Source organism: Mus caroli, unplaced genomic scaffold (genome assembly GCF_978045245.1).
Source record: "Mus caroli unplaced genomic scaffold, Mus_caroli_1 scaffold_2, whole genome shotgun sequence".
Taxonomy (NCBI): domain Eukaryota; kingdom Metazoa; phylum Chordata; class Mammalia; order Rodentia; family Muridae; genus Mus; species Mus caroli.
This window is the reverse complement of record NW_028227257.1, coordinates 61,083,351-61,104,886: the sequence shown is the minus strand read 5'-3', so window position 1 is coordinate 61,104,886 and position 21,536 is coordinate 61,083,351. Positions and strand designations below refer to the sequence as shown.

Below are 21,536 nucleotides of genomic sequence, written 5' to 3'. Positions count from 1 at the left end.
TCTGTGTTGGATTTCTATCTGTCTAGTACTTAGTAATGAGTATAGGAACAGTGTATGCATATCCAGCTTCCTCCACTCACAGAAGACCTGGCTCCCATCCCAACTTGTGTACCTCAAAGATCCAACAATGTCTGTCTTCAGCCATCTGGCTCAGTCTCTCACAATCCCTTTTACTTCTCTGCATATCCTCTGCTTTCCTTCCTGCCCTGCACAGGAGCAAATCCAAGAAGAGAGTGCTATCCAAGGAGGCCTGCTACACTGTGGAGGAGGGATCAGCCTCCCTAGATGCTCCCGTGAGATGTTTCCTGTGAGACCCAGTGAGGTGTTTCCTGTTGCCTCTTTGGCAGAATTCTAAACTTGTCTCTGCCAGTTAGGCCCTTCTTGTTAGTGACACCAGGATACTGTGTGCTTTCTTAACATGGCCTCTAGGCCTCACTATTCCAATCTCTTCAAATCTAAGCTATGTTCTCTGTCTTTGCATTCCCAACACCTATTGGCATGGAGATGGGAGATGATGGTGGGTGGATGATGGATATTTGGATTCAAGATGTGGATAGAGCCAAGCGACTTAGGACATTGGTTTTCCAAGATATCACTTCCCGTCTCCCATCCTCAGCATAGATACACACCACACTCCCTTATTCTGGGTTCCTAAAGGTTTATCTTGGCTGATAAGGAAAAGCATTAGACAAAACTACAGCTGACTCCCAGAGAGTCCAACTGAGAGCCAGCTATGGCTGCATATGCAAGTGTGGGCTATACAAGTGTCTCTCTTTGTCTTCTGCAGCCCTTGTCCATATCCAAGACTTTTCAGCCAGTATCCAGGTCAGGAATGTGGATCCTGGCAGTGCTGAGGCTCAGGAGATGGTCCCTCCAGGATTATTTCGAAGGCCTGCTGAGTCTCCGAAGTCTCTTGAGTTGACTGAGTAGCTCAGAGATAAAAGGCTGAGGGAAAGAGAACACTGAGATCAAGGCAGGAAATCACAGTCACAATGCTGTCCTCCTTAATCTGTCCTCCCACTGTCCCCAGAGCAAGAAATGGAAAGAATGATCAAGGGCCAAGCGTTCCTTTCAAAGGCTTCTCTCTATTTCTCATAGCCTTCCCCTTAAGTCTTCCTCCTAAGGCAGTAGCAGAAAGTGCCTTACCTCTCTGTTGCCTGGGCAGTCTTGGAGAATGGCCTGAGGAAAAGAGAGCAAGTTGAACTGAGCCATGTACTTCCCCACAAGCCCCCACCAGTCTCCCAAGAACCCTCCCTAGGCTCCAAGCCCAGCTTCCCCTCCTACCTCCAGCTGAGTCCTTTGATCTTCTGTTGACAAATCCATGAGAGCTTCCAGATCAATCTCAGGCTCAGAAGATTCTTCTTGACCCTAGTTGACAGTGACAGACATCTGAGCACCTGGTGCTAGGAAGGCAGTTACTGACAGGACTCACCCATCTCTTCCTTCATCTGCTGATCTTCATACTGATCCCCTCCTCAGCTAACTCACAAGGACCATTGATTTCACTATTGATAAAGGTTTACTAAGGACCTACTATATCCCATGCAAAAGTGCTAAGAGTTGTACCAAATGAGGACTTCACGTGTCCCTGTGCTCTCCGTGTTTAGGCTGAGGACAGAGGATCATGACTTTCAAAGCGACCTAAACACCGTAGTGGGAAAAGGAGGGGGAATGCCTTGAGGAGATGGCTGATCAGATGAGCAGATCAGAGCACTTTGCTGCTCTCCCACAGAACCTGAATTACATTCCCAGCACCCCATTGAGGCTCACAACTGTTGACAACTCCAGTCCTAGTGCTTCCTGTTCCTTTTTTCTGGACTCCTTGAGTACTCACATTTGGAGAACAGATATACATGCAGTTGAAACACCTATACACACAAAATAATAAGATGTTTGCAGAGTGTGGTGATAAACAACTCTAATCCCACCACTCAGGAAGCAGAGGCAGGTGGACATCTGTGAATTCAAGGCTGGCTGGCCTGGTGTGTAGAAAGATCAGTTTTAACAACAAAGCCTTGTCAATGAGTCATTGTATATATGAAATACGCACTATAAGCTGATCCACAGAGACGAAGTAGATCTATTCTTGCCTAGGGCTGAAACCTCATGGAAGGGAATGTGGGGTGACTACTAATACACTGGGACCAGGGGAATAAAGTATTCTGAAGTCAGGTTGTGGAAACCTTTGCTTATACCCATGAGATACAGAACACCATGGCTTTGTACACTTTAAAAAGTGTGTGGCCGGGCGTGGTGGCGCACGCCTTTAATCCCAGCACTCGGGAGGCAGAGGCAGGCGGATTTCTGAGTTCGAGGCCAGCCTGGTCTACAAAGTGAGTTCCAGGACAGCCAGGGCTACACAGAGAAACCCTGTCTCGAAAACCAAAAAAAAAAAAAAAAAAAAAAAAAAGTGTGTTAATTAGCTGGACACTAGTGGCAGTGGCACATGACTTAATCCCGGTACACAGAAGGCAGAGGTAGGAAGATCTCTTTGAGTTTGAGACCAGCTAAATCTATATAGCAAGTACTAGGCTAGCCAGGGCTATATGACTGACAATATGATCCTGCCCTTGAAAAGCCTACAGATAACTAACAGAGCAGTTACAATAGATGGTGACAGACAGATGCCTTGATAAGAGAACACAGGAGCCCATGGGAAGGAAGGCTCACACATGACCACAGTTCATGGGAAGGAAAGCTCACACATGACCACAGGAATCCATGGAAAGGAAAGCTCACCAACCCAGGACTCTGGAAGATTCCTGGAAGAAACCATTTCTAAATCTGGAGCATAAGAAGTAACCAGATACTGGGTAGTTCTGTCAGTGCAGAGCATGCACAAAGCCTTGGATTCAGGCCTCAGGACCAGCATAAAACCAGAATACACGTGTAATCCCAGCACTTGGGAAAGAGACATAAGATCACCCTTGGCTACTAAACGTGAGATGACACCCTGCCTAATTTTTTTTATTTTTTTGAGACAGGGTTTTTCTGTGTAGTCCTGGCTGTCCTGAAACTTACTCTGTAGACCAGGTTGGCCTCGAACTCAGAAATCTATCTGCCTCTTCCTCCTAAGTGCTAGGATTAAAGGTGTGCACCACCACAGTCCAGCTTCTGGAAACTATCTTATAAGAGGATGTTTCGCTGAGAACAGACACTTGGTGTTTTTTCTGGAAGCGGTCTGGTGAAAGGTCATGTGGTGTTTTGCTGGAGTGATGTTTGGGAAAAGTTTAAGTATGACTCAACAGACAGTGGATGACGCTCTGGCATTGGTTCGCCTTGCTTTCTTCACTGGTCTTTGCTTGTCATGCCTCTGTAGAGAGAAACACACCAAAGAACTTCTGGTTGTGTTCTGGCTGCTTCTTGTCGCTTCAGTGGAGCCTTGAGGTTTCTTCTGGATTGAGCTGCTACTGCTGATTGCTGTTGATGTTTTGCTAGTGGACTGGACTGCTGACAACAAAGATTGGAATTGCCCCAAAGAACTACTTCTAACCAGGTCTATGCCCCGCTTGTCCTATTAGCTATCTTTCTCCCCTAGCTTTGGTTGGTGGGCTATAGGGGTGGTTGAAGGGTTTAAGAACCCTTATTAAAGTAGGTTTTGAAAAAAAAATAAGCCTACAATAAGTAAACAAATAAACAAACCAACTTCACCAAATCCTGATGCTTAGAGGCAAGAGTGAGTGATAAGCATTAGATTATTCTCATAGTGAGAGGACACACTTGGTCTTAGCTCTTAGGAAGGTAAGGCAGAAGAACTAGTGAAAGCTTTAAGCTAGCCTGGGCTACATGGCAAGTAACAGAACAGCCAGGGATTTACACACACACACACACACACACACACACACACACACACACACACACACACACATACAAGCCAAGGTCAGTCTTGGCAGCACACACTGTTGACCCCAGCATTCAGAAGGCAGAGCCAGGCTGATCTCTCTGTATTCAAGTCCAGCCTACTCTACATAATGAAATCTAGGTTAGCCAATGCTATACAATGAGACCATATCTTGGGGGTGGGGTGGGAGGGCTCAGCAGATAAAGGCACTTGCCACAGGCTGATTACTTCCGGTTGATCCCCAGATTCCACAGTGGGAGGAGAAAATGAATTCTCTGAAAGTTGTCCTTTGATCTCTACATGTGAATGATAAGACATGTGTGTACAGACTCCAACATGAATCACATATATATGAACACACACAATAATAAATTTTGGAAAACAAAAAACAGCAGGTGTGGTGGTGCATGCCTTTAATCCCAGCACTTGGGAGGCAGAGGCAGACAGATTTCTGAGTTCGAGGCCAGCCTGGTCTACAGAAGTGAGTTCCAGGACAGCGAGGAGCCCTGAGAAACCCTGTCTCGAAAAAACAAACAAACAAACAAACAAACAAACAGAGTCAGGGCAGGAAGATTAGAAATTCAAGGTCATCCTAGGCTACGTACGAAGAAGGTTTGAGACTAGCCTGGGTGGCTAGGCGGGAAGCTGGAGAGATAACATCTGAAGTGCTTGCTACACAGGCATGAGGGCCTGAGGCTGATCCTCAGCACCCACATCAAAAGGTGGCCTGTGTCAAGTGCCTGCAGTCCCAGAGGCAGGGCAGAGCTCGGAGTATCGCTGGGACTTGCTGGTCTGCTAGCCTCGCCTACAAACCAACAAGCCCTCAGTCCCAGGGAGAGACCTGGTCTCAAACATACAAGGTGTGGATAGGCCTGGAAAAATGTCTCAATGGTTAGGGGCACCTGCTGTTCTTGCAGCACCCACATCAGGCAGCTCACAAGCTTCTGTAACTCCAGGATCTGTCACTCTTTCAGCACGGACACTGCATGCCTGAGGTACATAAGTATGAGTGACGGTAAAACGATCCTACACATAAAATAGGAACAAATGTTTTAGAGGTGTTCATTTTCTTTTATGTGTATAAGTGTTTTGCCTGCATGTATGTGTGTGTACCATGGTGTCTGTGGCAGTCAGAAGATGTGTCACATCCCTTGGAACTGGAGTTATGGATGGTTATAAACAACCATGTAAGTGCTGGGAACTGAACCTGGGACCTCTGTAATAACAAGAAGTGAGCCCAAATTCGGCCATCTCTCCAGTCACACAAAAAAATTTAACAAAGAGTAGCTCCTGAGGAGTGGCATCTGAAGTTGACCTATAGCCTGCACATGAGCGCTCGTGCACACGTGCATGCATGTGCACACATACACACAGCAATAATAATAAATTAATAATAGAATAAAATGTGAGATATTTTATTCTATTTACAAAACAGGTACTGGAGAGATGGCTCAGTGGATTCGAGCAATAACTGTTCTTCCAATGGATCTGGGATCAATTCCCAGCACCCACATTGGCCGCTCACAACTGTTTGTGAATCCAATTCCAGGAAACCCAACAACATGGCCTGGCTTCTTCAGGTGCCAGACAGAAACATTCATACATATAAAATAATAATTTAAAAAAAGAAGTGAATAATATTTCCAGACATTGGACAATAAGGACCTTGGGGCTGTGAACCAAGAAAGAATAGAAACGAGATTCCTTCCCAGGAGCAAGGTGAAGACCCACCCCAGAGGCCAGAAGACCCAAGTGATGTCACTGAAGCCATGTGACAGAGATCAGACCTGGAGAAGATGGAGGTAGCTAGAAGTCACTGGGCTGATTTCTGGGAAGGACAGTTAAGCAGAAAGAGAACTAGGGCAATCGTCAGAGGAGATGCTCTTGAGTGTGGGCTGAGGGCTAAGGTGGCCTTCAGGACCAACTGTGAGGCACTGAAGGCACGGAGGTGGGCTGTTCTCACACCTGATCCAGGACTGGACACAAATCAAATCCCAGCAATGAGCTGAACACTTATTGTTGAGCATGCAGGAACTCAATAGAGACCTCAAAAAGGTCATCCTGTACTGGGAGCGCTAGTGAGTCCCTGGATTCAAGGCAACTTTGGACTAACTCCAACAAAGCTTAGGAAAGTCTCAGGTCCACAAGTAACACCGCCAAAAACACAAACCGCAAGAACCCTTGAACCCCTAGAACAAAGTTGGGTGTTTTTTTTAATTTCTGTTATTTGGGTGGGTTTTTTGTTTGTTTGTTTGTTTGTTTGTTTTTTATTGTGGCTACCTTGGCTGGGATGATGGCTCAGACATTAAGACCACACTAGGCAGCTCAGAGCTGTTTGTAACTCTAGCTCTGGGAAGTTGATGCTTCTGGCCTGTAAGGGCCCCCAGTACTCATGTACACACCCACACATAGACATGGACACAACTAAAAATAAAAGATAAAATTTTTTTTTTTTTTTTTTTTTTTGGTTTTTCAAGACAGGGTTTCTCTGTATAGCCCTGGCTGTCCTGGAACTCACTCTGTAGACCAGGCTGTCCTCGAACTCAGAAATCCACCTGTCTCTGCCTCCCAAGTGCTGGGATTAAACGTGTACGCCACCACATCCGGCAAGATAAATCTGAAAACATATCCAGCTACTTAACATTCAATTCACAGTGTCCAGAACCCAATCATGTTGGATATAATTCTGTGATGGATAACTTGAAAAGCATGGGAGAGAAGCCCTGAGCTTGATTGCCTGACTTCCAATACCGCTCTTCCCCCCTCCCCCCCCCCCCCCCCCGCCGCAACACACACACCAAAATTCTCAGAAATGTTAGATATGATGGAGTTTCTAGGTAGGGAAACAAGAAAAATAGAAGATAAGAAATCCAAATGAGGGCTGGCGAGATGGCTCAGTGGGTAAGAGCACCCGACTGCTCTTCCGAAGGTCCAGAGTTCAAATCCCAGCAACCACATGGTGGCTCACAACCATCCGTAACAAGATCTGGCGCCCTCTTCTGGAGTGTCTGAAGACAGCTACAGTGTACTTACATATAATAAATAAATAAATAAATAAATAAATAAATAAATAAATCTTAAAAAAAAAAATCCAAATGAAGTCTAGGCATGTGGTACACTCTTGGAACTTTAACACTCAGAAAGGCTGAGGCAGGAGAATCAGGAATTCAAAGCCCACCTAGAAAATTTAGTAATCCCCTATCTCAAAATCAAGAGTAAAAGACTGGCAAAAGGGTGTCCAGGAATGCAGCTGAGGTGGAGAGTGCTTGCCTAACATGCACAGGCAACCTCATAAACCAGGCATGGGGACACAGGTCTGTACCCAGCACCTGGGAGATGGCACTTGAAGGGTTAGGAGTTCAAGGCCATTCTCAGTTCCATAGAGAGTTCAAAGCCAGTCTTGGCTACATTAGATCCTATCTCAAAAAAAAAAAAAAAAAAAACAATAACAAAGCCCAGATAAACAGACAAGCAGACAGATGGATTAAATGGATGGAACTTGGTGGTAAAGGTCTTGTTTTGCTTGCCTCTTATACATGAGGTCTTGAGTTTAATCTTCAGTACCTTTCATAGTAATAGTAATAATGTCAATAAATTAATAAAACCTATAAAATGTGTGGTGGCACATCCTATAATCTCAGCACTCAGGAAGCAGAAGCAAGAACATTGCTGAAAGTTTGAGACCAACCTGAATTACATAGTGAATTCTAGGCCAACCAGGGCTACACAGCAAGACTCTCTCAAAACACCAAGAATAAAATAAAAGAGGCATGGAAAGCCCCCAGAAGTGATCTTATTTTAAATAAAAGCTTTACCTGATGGGATTAACAGCATATTTAATTCTGCAGAAAAATGGTTTGAGAAGCAGCCCAGGGTGTGGCCATGGAGAAGAAGGTAGAACAGATCCTTGGCCTGCCCACATCCATCATCTAACACTCGTGGATCAGAATCTCAGAGGGCAGAGGAAGAGCCAGGGCACGTGATACCTGCCTGTAATGCAAACTACTCTGAAGTCTTGGTTTCAAGGCAATTTTAGGCCATAAAGCAAGATCCTGTCTCAAAACTAAATACATCATTAAAAAGGCTAGGATTTGGGGGCCACTGAGGTAGCTGAGTGGCTGGAAGTGTTCCCTGCACAAACTTGACAACCTGAGTTTGAGCCCTGGGATCTACACAAAAATAAAAGGAGAAAGCCAACCTCACCAAACTGTCTCCTCTCCACACTGTGGCAGGAACTCCCACATATATATCATGTATATACACACATACACAATTTTTTTTAAAGGTATTTAACCTCAGGCCCACCCTAAGAAGTCACATTCATTTGGTTTTACTCATCCACTTTCTTTTTTCTTTTTTTTTTTTTTAAGATTTATTTATTTATTATATGTAAGTACACTGTAGCTGTCCTCAGATACTCCAGAAGAGAGCATCAGATTTCGTTACGGATGGTTGTGAGCCACCATGTGGTTGCTGGGATTTGAACTCTGGACCTTCGGAAGAGCGGTCGGCGCTCTTAACCACTGAGCCATCTCTCCAGCCCCATACACAATTTTTTTTAAGTTTATGTTTTCTTTTATAAAAGACTCCTGAACCTGAAACCATTACTATCTCATGCATGTATTCAATATATGTTGAACATGATTGATGCTACAGTAAAATGTTGATAATAGAGGAGTGTATCACAGTCCAAATATTTTTTCTTTCAAATCCCCTCATCCCTAGTGCCAAGGTCTTGCACATGCTAAGCACATGCTCTGTCACTGAGCTCCTCCCTCAGCCCCTCACATACGTTTTGAATTCCCAGAAAATAACAGCCCTGAAATGGAAACTTCTGGTTTCTTTGGAAAGTCAGTTGTGTCCAATGGTGTTTTGCTGGGACAGACACACCAAAGAGTGTTTTCCTGAAGTAGGCACAAGTGAGATGTTTTGCTAAGGCAGGCACGTGAAGGGATCTTTTGCTCAAACAGACACAGGCAAAAGGTTGTTTTGCTAAAGCAAACTTGTAAAAGGATGCATGACATTAGGAAGGACCCAACAGACGGTAGATGATGCTAGATGGTATTGGTACGACTTGCCATTCCTTAATGGTCATCCTATGTCATGAGTTCTGGCGGGTTCTTGCAGCTTCCTCGGACCTGAGCCGATTGGCAGAGTGATGTCAACTGAAGCAGACTCACGTGGAGTTTTGCTAACTCAAACATCTTTACTAACTCACATGGTGAGGCAAGACCTATGAGAGGACATGTGATGTTTGGAGGGAGCATAAATAGGACCCAGTGAACAGTGATGGGGGCTTGCATAGCTAGCCTTGCAATGTTGGTCGCATGCCTTCACTGATCTTCACTTCACTGAGAGAAGCACAGCAGAAAACTTCTCCTGGCGTCCCTACTGGTCCTGGTCGCTCCTGCTGACTTGTGCCAATTTGGCTAAGGCCTGGCTATTTCTGCTGGATCATGCAACCGCTGCTGATTCATGTTTGCTACTCTGACAGTACTGAACTGGACTGCTGGTATATATCCTGATAACACAGATTGGATTAGCTCCAAAAAGCTATTTCTAAACACTTCTCCCATATCCTAAAAACTCTTCTTTTCCACTACCTCTTATGGGTGGGGGGCAGAAGAGAGCTTAAAGCATCGAAGAACCCTTATTAAAAGCAGGTTTTAAAGAAATCGAAGACAACACAGCCCCACTGAGATGAATGAGTGTGGTAGGTTTGTGACACTGTTAGAGGTAGCAGCTTTTTGCCAGCCAGTGCTTGATCTGAACCCCGTCCTTAGACCCTGGAGACTAGCAATGGAGAAGAGCCCAGATGCACTAACTGTGTGCTTCACTGACAATACTTGGAGTGTTGTTGTTGTTGCTGTTTGAGACAGGGTCTTACTATATAGAAAATACTGATCTCAAACTCACAAAAATCTCTCTGTCTGTGTCTGCTTCTTGATTGCTGAGATTAAAGGCATGCCCCACTATGTCCAACACAACACTTTTTTGTTTGTTTGTTTGTTTGTTTGTTTTTCGAGACAGGGTTTCTCTGTGTAGCCCTGGCTGTCCTGGAACTCACGTTGCAGACCAGGCTGGCCTCGAACTCAGAAATCCATCTGCCTCGGCCTCCCGAGTGCTGGGATTAAAGGCGTGAGCCACCACCACCCAGCCCAACAATACTTTTTAAAGCGGGCAGTGGTGGCACACACCTTTAATCCCAGCACTAGGGAGGCAGAAGCAGGTGGATTTCTGAGTTCGAGGCCTGCCTGGTCTGCAACGTGAGTTCCAGGACAGCCAGGGCTATACAGAGAAACCCTGTCTTGAAATGACTCCCCCCGCAAAAAGAAACTTTTAAAAAAGTATCATTATTATTATTGTGTGATGGGGAAGTGCCATGGTCAGAGGACGACGTTGTGTAGTTGGTTTTCTCTGTCCACCTTTATATGGGTGCAAAGGATCAAACTCAGGTTCTCAGGCTGTTCGGCAACTACCTTCACCCGCCAACTACCTTCACCTGCTGAGTCATCTTGGTGGTCCCAACAATACTTTCAATTTACTTACCTATTTTGTGCTATATTCCCAATTCTTTGGTGTATTTTTATTTCAAGATAGAGTCTCACTATATCGCCTAAGCTAGTCTTGAACCTGCAATGTTCCTGCCTCAGCCTCCTAAATAGCTGAGTTTATAAGCCTGTGCCACCAGGTCTGACAGCCACATATTTTAAAAAGTTATTGCTTTAAAATGTCACTGCCTCAACAGGACCAGGAAAATCCAGTATCATGGAATTATAGGAAGTTCACTCTTGGTCCACGGTGTCACCTGCTGATTTGTACATTAGTTTTAATGCACACTTAGCAAGCAGAGGCAGAGAGTTCTCAGTAGATATCAGGGGACTGAGTGGTATGTGAGTGGGAAAAGTCAGAAGAGAGTATGGACAAATACTTTCAGGGACCTGATGTGAATGAAGAGGTTAAAAAGGAGGGGTGGGGTAGAAGTAGTGTATGGAGCCTGTTGTTAACAAGAGGTCTCCTTAAATGTACAGCTGATTAAGCCAAATCCTTAGGTAACTTCTAGAGAACAGAAATTCCAGGGGCTGCAGATTGTTTGTATCCCCAGATTTAGTTTCTCACAGACTCCAGGCCAGGCTACACACCCACGGGGACATTGGTCCTCTGAAGAATGAAGGTTGAGTATCATTAAACAAGAGGCACATCCCTGTACCCGTCCCCAATGGTACAGCAGAGGAAAGGTGGTCAGGAGAGGCCATGGAGGGGCCACTGGGAAGATAGAAGAGAAGCTGGATATACTCGGAGTTGCCGTACCTCTGTCTAGATGCCCAGCCACCTGGACCTTCCTGGGCACTTAGTCGCTTCCTGCTGGCACCTTTGAACAGTTGCCATGGAAACAACAGGGCAGGTGTTTTATGCCAGTCATTGCCTGGGAGCAGTCCTCCCACATGCCTGTTTCCCAGTATTATGGGCACATTACAATATGGCTCCCTCCCTCATCCTCGCCTTGTAAAGTGGGTTCTTTGGCTGCTGCCTTCCTCAGTTGCTTGGCAGGACTTGCCCTGAGATGTCTGAAATATGAGACGTTTTGTTCAAGGGCACACGAAACCCTTTGAAACCGAAACTTAGCCAGTGGGGAGGAGCTGGAAGTAGTAAAGTGGGGGTGGCTGGAGGTGCCCTGCAAAACCAGAGTAGACAGGGACCAAGAAAGCTTACTTCTCTAGCTCCCAGTTCTGAAGCATCTCTCTACCCTCTACAAGCAGGCGAAGGATGCTTCAGCTGACCAGCCATGTATGCTAGACAGGCACAGGACATAGTGAGCTGCAACACTGAGCAGGCCCCATAAGTCATCCTTTCTACTCTCATAGCAGGACAGCTGACAGGCCTCACTTGCAAGAATCACAGGCCTGAACACAGGACCCAAAGAAGGAAAGAAGGGGGAGGGAGGAGGAAGGAAGGAAGGAAGGAAGGAAGGAAGGAAGGAAGGAAGGAAGGAAGGAAGGAAGAAGGGAAGGAGGGTAGAAGAAGACAAACACTTGTGTGAACAATGAGAACTCCTGGTCTCGTGGATTAGTCTCTGGGAACCAACTATGGGGCTTATACCCACATGGTAGTAGATTAAATTCCCATTGGCTAGCTGTTCAAGTAAGTACCCAAACTTTCTAACCAGGGGCCAAACTATAGTTCTAGACCATGGTTCCCTAGCTACATGACTTTGAACAAGTCACTTATGTATTCCAATAGCCTTGAATAAACTAAGTAGCTGAGGATGACTGTGAATTTCTGACATACACACACACACCCCAGCTTCTACCTCCTGTAAGAATGTGCTGCCATGAACCACGTAAGCTATGCCAATGTTGGGTATCAGCTGAGGCTTCATCCAAACACTCTACTCACTGAGCTGTATCTGCAACCCTGAGTCTCAACTCTCAGCTATAAGACAACAGCTACCCACTGGAGCTTGGGGGAGGGTTAAATCAAATAATGCATGTCCAGGGTTTGCATCGTGGCTAAGACATTGTAAAGAAGTCAAAACCTTATTCCTGATGGAGCAGTTGTTCCTGGTCTGGGGTCAGAGTTGACAGAGTCTAAGTGAGAAACTATTTACTACTTGCCCTGTGACCAGGGGCAAGATCCATCCTTCCCGGGGCTGAGGTTGAGGAAAGGCAGCCGGAGTCACACAGTGCAAGCTAGGGGAGGTCACTGTGTCAGTGTTCTTTGGCTGTTCTCACCGTCTAACTCTGCACTGCCCATCCTGAGATAGTGGGGCTGGTCCACATCTGTGCTGACAATAGGGCACACGAGACCATCCGCACTTTAGCCATTTCTATGTGACTTGGGATCTAAATTTTGAATTTCATCTCATCTTAATTCATTTAAAACTAAAAGCCATACTTGTACTGATAGGGACAGTATTGGACAATGTGGCTTTACGCATGGACGTACATTGAAGAGACATAAAGCAACAGAGTCTGGTCAAGCATTTACTCTTCAACTGTCATTTAAATCTCAGAAAGTCTTAGCAAAGAGATATATCAGGCATGGACAGCCCCATTATATAGCTCAGAAACTGAGTCTAGGACATTCCCAGAAATGAAATCAGGCCTTTTCCATAGCACAAAGGGGTTACTGAGGTGGTTGAGACTTCTCTTCCATCTGAAGAAGCATTCTCCATTTCATATCAGCCCTCCAGCCCCCCTGGAAGTCTCTAAGGAAGCTCTCAGAACCTCAGGACCCAAGCCCAGATCCATCCACAGTCTCCAGCAGCCCCTTCAAGCTACCCACCTGGAAGAGTTCCTGGACCTGAGCATCTACCCATTGCTCCATCTCCAGCCAGCGCTGCAGATGACCCCGGTCATACTTCACCGTCAGCCGGCTGGGTCTCCGGGACCTGGGCAACTTAGAAATGTCCAAGTGAGTCTTTGACTCTGAGTCTGTGGATGATGCCCTCCTTCTCTTCTCAGAAGCCCAGTGGACCTTCTTGTCTGGGTTGTCTGTGCCAGGGTTGGGAGATGTACAGGAAGCAGGGCTTGAAGACAGCATAGAGAGATCGGACTGTGCAAGGAGCTGGGAGAAACTGCCAGTCTAGGCAAGAGAATAGAGGGAAATGAGGGGACAGAGAATGGAGGGAGAGGCCCACAAGGAAGAAAGGAGGTGGGAAGAGGGCCAAGGCTCTTGGGAGGGGCAGGGGTCAAAGATCAATAGGTCTCTAGTTAGTGCTGGGAATGAACTTCCTAGCCTCTCTCTGCCAGCCAGTGGCATTCAGAGCCTCCATTCTGCAGCTGCTGGAGCCCACAGTAACATAAACCTCAAACAAGCAAATGTCAAGAGGCTAGCAAGCCTTGAGAAGAGGAAGAAGGAGCCTTTGAGTGCTGAAGGGTGTGGGGCTCCCACCTGTCTTCCATGGATAGCTCTAGACATACAGTGACTAGGCTCAATCACCTGAAGTCCCTCAGCATCCTATCTTCTAGGAACTAAATAGTCTATTGCAGGCCTGAGCAGCTGTGGTCGGATAATTCCGGTTCCCGGCAGGGGTAGGATTCCTCCTCATAGTGAGGTGCCACCGAGGGCAATCTCAGACAGTGGATAGAGTTCACAGATGGCTACTTCTGTCCTGTGTCTGGGTGTGTCTGGATATTGGCTTTGCTGCTGTGATTGTTAAAGGCAGATTTATGCAGCCTGGCCTACGAGACCTGTTGTCATTCTTAGAAGCCAAGTTTATGATCATGTGACCCTCCCCTGATTCAGCTTCTTCCTGATAAAAGACACCTTCAGACCTGTATCACATAGGAATCCTGGACTGGTAAACAAGCTTGCCATTTAAAAGTACTTTCATTATTCAGTCCTTTATAAGAAAAAATTTAAATAACTTAATGTCTGAGAAGACTGGGTATTTGTGGTTCATTTTGTCTTGTTTTTCGTTTTAATGAACAGCTCAGAAAAACAGATGGAAGAGAGAAAGAAAGAAAGAAAGAAAGAAAGAAAGAAAGAAAGAAAGAAAGAAATTTTCTCCCTTCTCCAGATGTAACCCCCAACTCCTACCACCATTTTTGGCTTTAGTTCTCTTACGATAATGACTGTCCTTTTATGTGGTACCATCTGGTGTGTGTGTGTCCCGGTACATGCTGAGGAAGCTCTACTACTGATAAATAGCTGATTGTACTTTGGGTCTTGTACATGTTAATTAAAAACATATGGGCTGGAGAGATGACTCAGTGGTTAAGAACACTGACTATTCTTCCAGAGGTCCTGAGTTCAATTTCCACCCAGCAACCACACGGTGACTTACAACCATCTGTAACGGGATCTGATGCCCTCTTCTGGTGTGTCTGAAGACAGGTACAATGTACTCATATACATAAAATAAATAAGTAAATCTTTTTTAAAAACATATTGCCGGGCAGTGGTGGCACACACCTTTAATTCCAAGCACTTGGGAGGCAGAGGCAGGTAGATTTCTGAGTTCGAGGCCAGCCTGGTCTACAGAGTGAGTTCCAGGACAGTGAGGGTTATACAGAGAAACCCTGTCTCGAAAAATATATATATTCTTATGTGTGTAATGCAGGTGAGCCCATGCCATGGTGCATGTGTGGTCAGAGGACAGCGCTCTTCTCCTTCTGTGTGAAAGAAACAGCTTCTCTCTCAAGGCTATTTCTGTGGCACCAGCTAGGTGGACTGTGATCTGGGTGATTCTCCTGCCTCTGTCTTCAAGTCACTGATAAGAGTGATGGATTGCAGATATGTATTAAGTAGCACCTGGGACAGCTTTTACATGGGATCCAAGGATTGCACTCAGATCACCAAGCTTACGGTACGCTAAGAACTTCTATACACTGAGCCATCTTGCCAGTCCTATTCAGGTTGGCTTTAAACTTGCTACATAGCTGAAAATGCTCCTGAACTAGAGGTCAGGTCCCTTTGATTGATGTCACAGGCAGTTGTGAGTTGCTTGTCTTCTTGTTGTTGTTAGTTTTTGTTGCTGCTGTTGTTTCAAGACAAGGTTTCTCTCTCTTGCCTTGGCTGTCCTGGAACTCACTCTGTAGACCAGGCCACCAGCCTTAATCTGCTCTCACTCTTTCTCTCTCTCTCTCACAACAACAAAAAAATCCATATTTACTTTGTTTTGCTGCAATAAACACCAGGACCAAAAGCAACTTGGGGAGGAAAGGGTTTATTTCACATACAGCTACAACAGCTGCATTGTGAAGAGAAGCCAAGTTAGAAACAGAGGCGAGAGCTGACACAGGGGCCTTGGAAGAGTCCTGCTTGCTGGCTTGCTCCTCATGGCTTGCTTAACCTGCTTTCTTATCCCATCTAAGACCCCCAGCCCTGGCACCACCCACAGTGAGCTGGGCCCTAAGCCCCATTGGCTTGCCTAAGCCAATCCTATGGAGGTATTTTCTTAATTGAGGCACCGCTTTCCAAATGACCTCAGTGTTGACAAAAAACAACAAACAAACAAAAAACAAAAACAAACAAACAAAAAAAACCTAGGGCTGGAGAGATGGCTCAGTGGGTAAGAGCACCCGACTGCTCTTCCGAAGGTCCAGAGTTCAAATCCCAGCAACCACATGGTGGCTCATAACCATTCGTAACGAGATCTGACTCCCTTTTCTGGAGTGTCTAGCTACAGTGTACTTACATATAATAATAAATAAATAAATCTTAAACAAAACAAAACAAAACAAAACAAAAAAAACAAAGGAAGAGGTGCTGGGAACTGAACTCTGGCCTTCTGCAAGAATGGAATGTGTTCTCACCACTGAACCATCTCTCCAGTCCCAATCCTTGAACTTCCAATCATCCTGCCTTCACGTCTCAGGGTTAGGCCCACAGTGGTTTATGCAGTCTGGATCATCTTGCACATTAGACAAACATTCTACCAACATAGCTACATCCCTGGTCCCTGAGTTTTGTTATAACTTCTTTTTAGGTCTTATAACGGTTGCCTTAATGATGTGAAGTTTCCATGCTCAGTGTATTGATGTCCACTAGTACGTGTTGGCTCCTGAGAAACAGCTTTATCAAAGAGCCAGTGCTGGCTAAGGTGGCATACATGTGTAGTCCTAGAACCCAGGAAGCAGAAGCAAGAAGGCTATGAATTCAAAGTCAGCCTGTGCTATATAGCAAGATTGTCTTAAATAATAAATAAATAAATGCATGCCAAGCATGGTGGCTGACGCCTATAATCCCAGGACTCAGGAAAGTGAGGCAGGAGGATTGCTACATGCTTAAGTCTAGCCTGAGCACATAGAGAGCTGTGGATCAGCCTGGGCTACAAGTATGATAGCCTATCAGAAGGAGGAAGAGGAGGAGGAGGAAGAAGAAAGAAGAGGAGGAGGAGGAAGAAGAAAGAAGAGGAGGAGGAGGAAGAAGAGGAATAGGAAGAGAGGAGAAGAAAGAAAAGGAAGAAGAAAAGAGGAAGAGGAGGAAGAAGAAGTAGAGGAGAAAGAGGAAGAAGGAAGGAGGAGGAGGAAGAGGAGGAGATTGAAGAACTGGTTAGGGGCAGGAGAGGCAGAAAGGCTGAGAACTCACACTGATTCGAACATAGGGGGCAGAGGGAGACAAACTGGGGGTAGCACAAGTCTCCTGAAACCTCAGCACTGCCCCCCCAGTGACACACCTCCCTACAAGACCATACTTCCTAATCCTTCCCAAACAGTTCTACCAACTGGGAACCAAGGATACAAATATATGAGCCTACAAGGGCCATTCTCACTCAAACCATTACATGGGCACCGTGGCACACATCTATAATCTCCAGCACCCAGAAGGCTGAGGCAGAAAGATCCATGTGAGTTCAGAACCAGCCTAGGATATACAGTGAAACCATTTCTCAAAATGACAACAGAAGACATTTCCCTATGCTGCAAGTAATATTCCACTTACTGCCCAGCCCTCTGACCTCTTGCCCTGCAATCAAACTGCTCTTTAAAAACAAAAATCAGCCAGGCTTGGTGGCACACGCCTTTAATCCCAGCACTCAGAGGCAGAGGCAGGTGGATTTCTGAGTTCGAGGCCAGCCTGATCTACAGTGAGTTCCAGGACAGCCAGGGCTATACAGAGAAACCCTGTCTCGAAAAACCAAAAATAAAATAAAATAAAATAAAATAAAAACAAAAATCAGGCTGGACAGTGGTGGCACACATCTTTAATTCCAGCACTTGGAAGGCAGAGACAGGTATGTATCTGGTTCAAGGCCAGCCTGGTCTACAAAGTAAGTTCCAGGACATCCAGGGATATACAGAGAAACCCTGTCTCAAAAAACAAACAAACAAACAAACAAACAAACAAATCAACTGGAGGCAGGGTGATCTAGAGAGCTGGCTCAGAGGGTATGAGCACTGGCTGTTCTTGCAGAATACCAAGTTCGATTCCCAGCACCCACATGGTGGCTTGGAGATATCTGATTCCTATTCCCATCTCCACGTCTGTTGCTTGTTGCTCTGTTCCCAAGCTATGATGGACTCTTATTCCTCTAAATTTGTACGTTCAAATAATTCTTCCTTCTAGAAGTTGCTTCTGGTTATGGTATTTTATCATAGTGAAAGAAAAGTACTTAACACATGGTCTAATCTTGAAAAATATTTCATTATTTCCCCATAATTTATTATCAAAAATCCTTCATTGGACATGGTGGTACACGCCTATAATTCTAACATCGAGGAGATGGAGGCAGGAGGATGAGCAGTTCAATGAGAGTCTTTCCAACGGGAGAGATGGCTCAGCGGGTAAGAGCAGTGACTGCTCTTCCAGAGGTCCTGAGTTCAATTCCCAGCAACCACATGATGGCTCACAACCATCTGTAATGGGGATCCGATGTCCTCTTCTGGTTTCTGAAGACAGCGACAGGGTATTCATATACATAAAATAAATAAAGCTTAAACTTTCTTAGTTATTTAGCAAGCTCAAAGTGTTAAGGCTTCTCTGAACTACATGAAAACTACCAAACTAAACCAAGGGTGGAGACAAATGGATTTCTGGGATTCTATGGGACTACTTAGTGAGTTCTAGGCCAGTGAGAGGCCATATCCCAAAATAAAAAGTGGACAATGTTTGATGAACTACTGAGGTTGTCCCTGGCCTTCAAACGTGTGAGTGTGTGTTTGCTAATCCACACACAGGAAAACACGGATACCTTGTTTCTACACTATCCAAGAAAATTAACAGGCTTTTAGTTCGATCCCTAAAAAGAGTTAAGACAGGTTTTGAAATCATTCTGTAGCAGAGAGCTGGGATTATTGATGTGAAAAAAAATAATCTTTAAGCAAGACTCTACCTCTAAAAGACTTTTAAAAGGGAGCTGGATGGGGGATGAAGAGATGGCTCAGTGGTTAAAGCACTTGCTGCTTTGGCGGATGATCTGGCTTCAGTTGCTAGCACCCAAATAACTCATAACTCTTCATAACTCCAGTCCAGGGGGATCTGACACCCTCTGCTGGCCACCGCAGCCACTGCATGCACATGGTAAACGTCAATACATACAGGCAAAACATACATACATGTTCCCCGGAGCCAGGCAGGTGAAGGACACCAGGGCCACAGACAGTTGTGAAGAGACTTAGTGCAGAGAGAGCGGGAGATAGACAGTTGTGAAGAGACTAATGCAGAGAGGATGTAAGGAGGGAGTGGCTTGAAGCTAAAAAGAATGAGTGATGGCATCCGGGGTTCCTGTCTTCATTTTGGCTACCCATGCTCTTTCAAGGGAAGCTGCAAACTATTTCTAAAGCTAGGAAGAGGAGCTATGAGTGGTAGCACAGACTTAGCAGTTGGGAGACGGAGTCAGGAGGACCCCTGGGGCTTTGCTAGCCAGTTAAATCTGTGAGCCCCAGGTTCAGGGAGACACTATCTCCAAAAACAAGGTCAAGTGACAGAGATGGCTCAGCAGTTACAACATTTCCTATACAAATGTGAGAAACGGTTTGGATCGTCAGAAAGCCATGTAACTGGATGAGCCAGGTAGCTCGACCAGACTCAAGGGAGGAGACAGAGCGGATCCCCGGACTAAGCTGACTAGCGAGAGTAATCCTGCCTCCGTGAGTAATGATTTCTGACATCAAATTTGAGCCTCCACAGGAATGCCTGCACATATGCACCCCGCTTCCTCTGCACACACACGGGTTGGGGGGTGGAATGAGGCAGCAAGTAAATGAAGAAGACACTCAATATTAACTTCAATAATAGCTTCCAGAGACTCAAAGTCCAAGATCTGACTAACACATCTAGCAGCAGCCTGACACAAGGTCCTAACAACAATGAGAAGCAGAAAGGTAGGTGAACAGGTATGCACTGAAGAGGAAATGGGCAAGGGGCAGCCTCACTCTACAACCTGTCCTCATGGTAACCCATCCAGTCCTTCAAGGATTAACCCAGTTCCTTGTTAATGATCTAATTACCACTAAAAGGCCCCACCTCTGGACACCACCACAATAGCAAATTTCAACATGAGCTTCCAAGGGGACCAAACCGTATTGAAACTACAGCAATAAGTATCATTAAAAAAGAAAGAAAGAAAAGGAAAAAAAAAAGAAAATGATTTTGTATTTCAGGCAAGGTGAATCTGAAGTAAGAGTGGAACTTCCAGATGAAATCAGAGCGGCAATCACATCGTGAAGCCCAGGGCTTAGGTACTGAACCAGTGAGGCTGGCCTGCCTTGGAGCCAACCCCCACTCTGCCACTTAGCTGCTGGGTGACCCAACACGTTAGTTCACCTGTCTGTTTGTTCATCAGTACAATGGAAATAAAACCGAACTTACTTCCTTGGTTTGGCTGGATTATGTTGGGTAATTTGTGAGAAGTGCTTAGGAACAGGATTCGGACGTTTTCAGTGCCTGATAAATAAATGTGTTTATTTGTGCAGTGCTGAAGAACTGAACTCTAGCTTTTGTGCATATAAAGCAAGTGTTCTACCAGCGAGAGTTCCGTCTCCAGCCCAAAACAAGGGGTTAGTTCTCTCTCTCTCTCTCTCTCTCTCCCACCCCCTCTCTCTTTGGAACAGGGTCTCTTTTCAGCCTCAGCTGGACTCAACCTTGATTTTAACCAAGAGTGGTTTTGAACTCCTGATCTTCCTGCCTCCTCCTATCAGATGCTTGGATTATAAGCATGTATCACCACGCCCAGCCTTAAATATAGGTAATTTTAATATCATGTACATAAGGAATGTAATCATAAACTTCTGGCCATGTGGGATTGTGATAAGGTGGCACTCTCCTTGTGGTAGTGTTCTCGTAGGTATAAGCTATTTGGGAAGGCAGAAATCAAACTGTGACAAAGTTCTTTCTTCCCAGGAAATGCACAGTCATGTTACTTCCCCAGCATACCATGATGGGCATCACTGTGCCAGTGGCTGTGGAACCCCAGAAGATCCAGAGAGTTTCCGCTCCCAGTGTCCGGAATGTGAGTGGCTGGAGGATTTGCAATCAGTGAAGGCAGGTCATCCTTGGCTCCAAGATCTACACATGAGAATACCGTCGGTGAGTGATGGGGAGATGGTTTTCATGGTGGGGGGACGTAAAATAGTATGAAAAGACATAGAAGCTTTCTTTAAGAACCTTGATTCCATTCCCAGGCCCCATGTGGAAGTTCACAATTGCCTTACTTCAGTTCTAGAAGGAGTCAAGTGTCCTCTTGTCTTCTGGTTTTAACAGGCACGAGGCAGACACAAAATGCATACAACATACAGGCACTCATACACAGAACACTCTTTAGAATCTTTGTTGTTGCTTTGATTTTTTTGAGACTGGGTTTCTCCATGTGACCCTGGCTGTACTGGACTTTGTAGTCCAGGCAGGCCTTGAACTCAGGAGATCTGCCAGCCTCCTCAAGTGCTGTAGCAACACCAGCACCAGCAGCAGTGCCATCACTAGGCCAAATGTTTTATAATCTTAAAGATATACATATTTATGATACGTGTGTGTATGTGTGTGTGTGTGTGTGAGTGAATAAACACCACATTTGCGCAGGTGTTTGAGGAGGCCAGAAGAGGGTTTCAGACCTCTTGGAGCTAGAGTTCAAGAGGCTGTGAGCCCTGAGATGTGGATGCTGGGAATTGAACTCTAGTTCTCCACAAGAGTAGCAATTGCTCTGAACTGTTGATCCGTCTCTCCTGGGGGGCTGGGGGGGCATAAATAAGACAAATCCTGCCAGATATAGTGATTCATCTCTGTAATTGCAACACTAGAATGATGCAGAACC

General features: G+C 45.5%; 1 protein-coding gene across 6 annotated transcripts in view; it reads right to left on the bottom strand.

Moving 5' to 3' along the window:
• Window positions 1–649: 649 nt before the first annotated feature.
• Window positions 650–21,536, bottom strand: part of Ppp1r14d (protein phosphatase 1 regulatory inhibitor subunit 14D) — a 22,227-nt gene continuing 1,340 nt past the window's right edge. For 5 of the 6 annotated variants that reach the window (XM_085834562.1, XM_021156817.3, XM_085834560.1 and 2 more), the window contains 5 exons: window positions 20,663–20,794; window positions 13,127–13,426; window positions 1,285–1,368; window positions 1,147–1,179; window positions 650–945 (listed from right to left, as the gene is read on the bottom strand). In XM_085834562.1, the coding sequence (XP_085690688.1) occupies window positions 880–945; window positions 1,147–1,179; window positions 1,285–1,368; window positions 13,127–13,426; window positions 20,663–20,674 (495 nt within the window). In that variant the 5' untranslated portion in view covers window positions 20,675–20,794 and the 3' untranslated portion in view covers window positions 650–879. Of the gene's footprint in view, window positions 946–1,146; window positions 1,180–1,284; window positions 1,369–11,344; window positions 11,410–13,126; window positions 13,427–20,662; window positions 20,795–21,536 lie in introns of all 6 variants that reach the window. The other variant, XM_021156815.3, reaches the window with a different exon arrangement.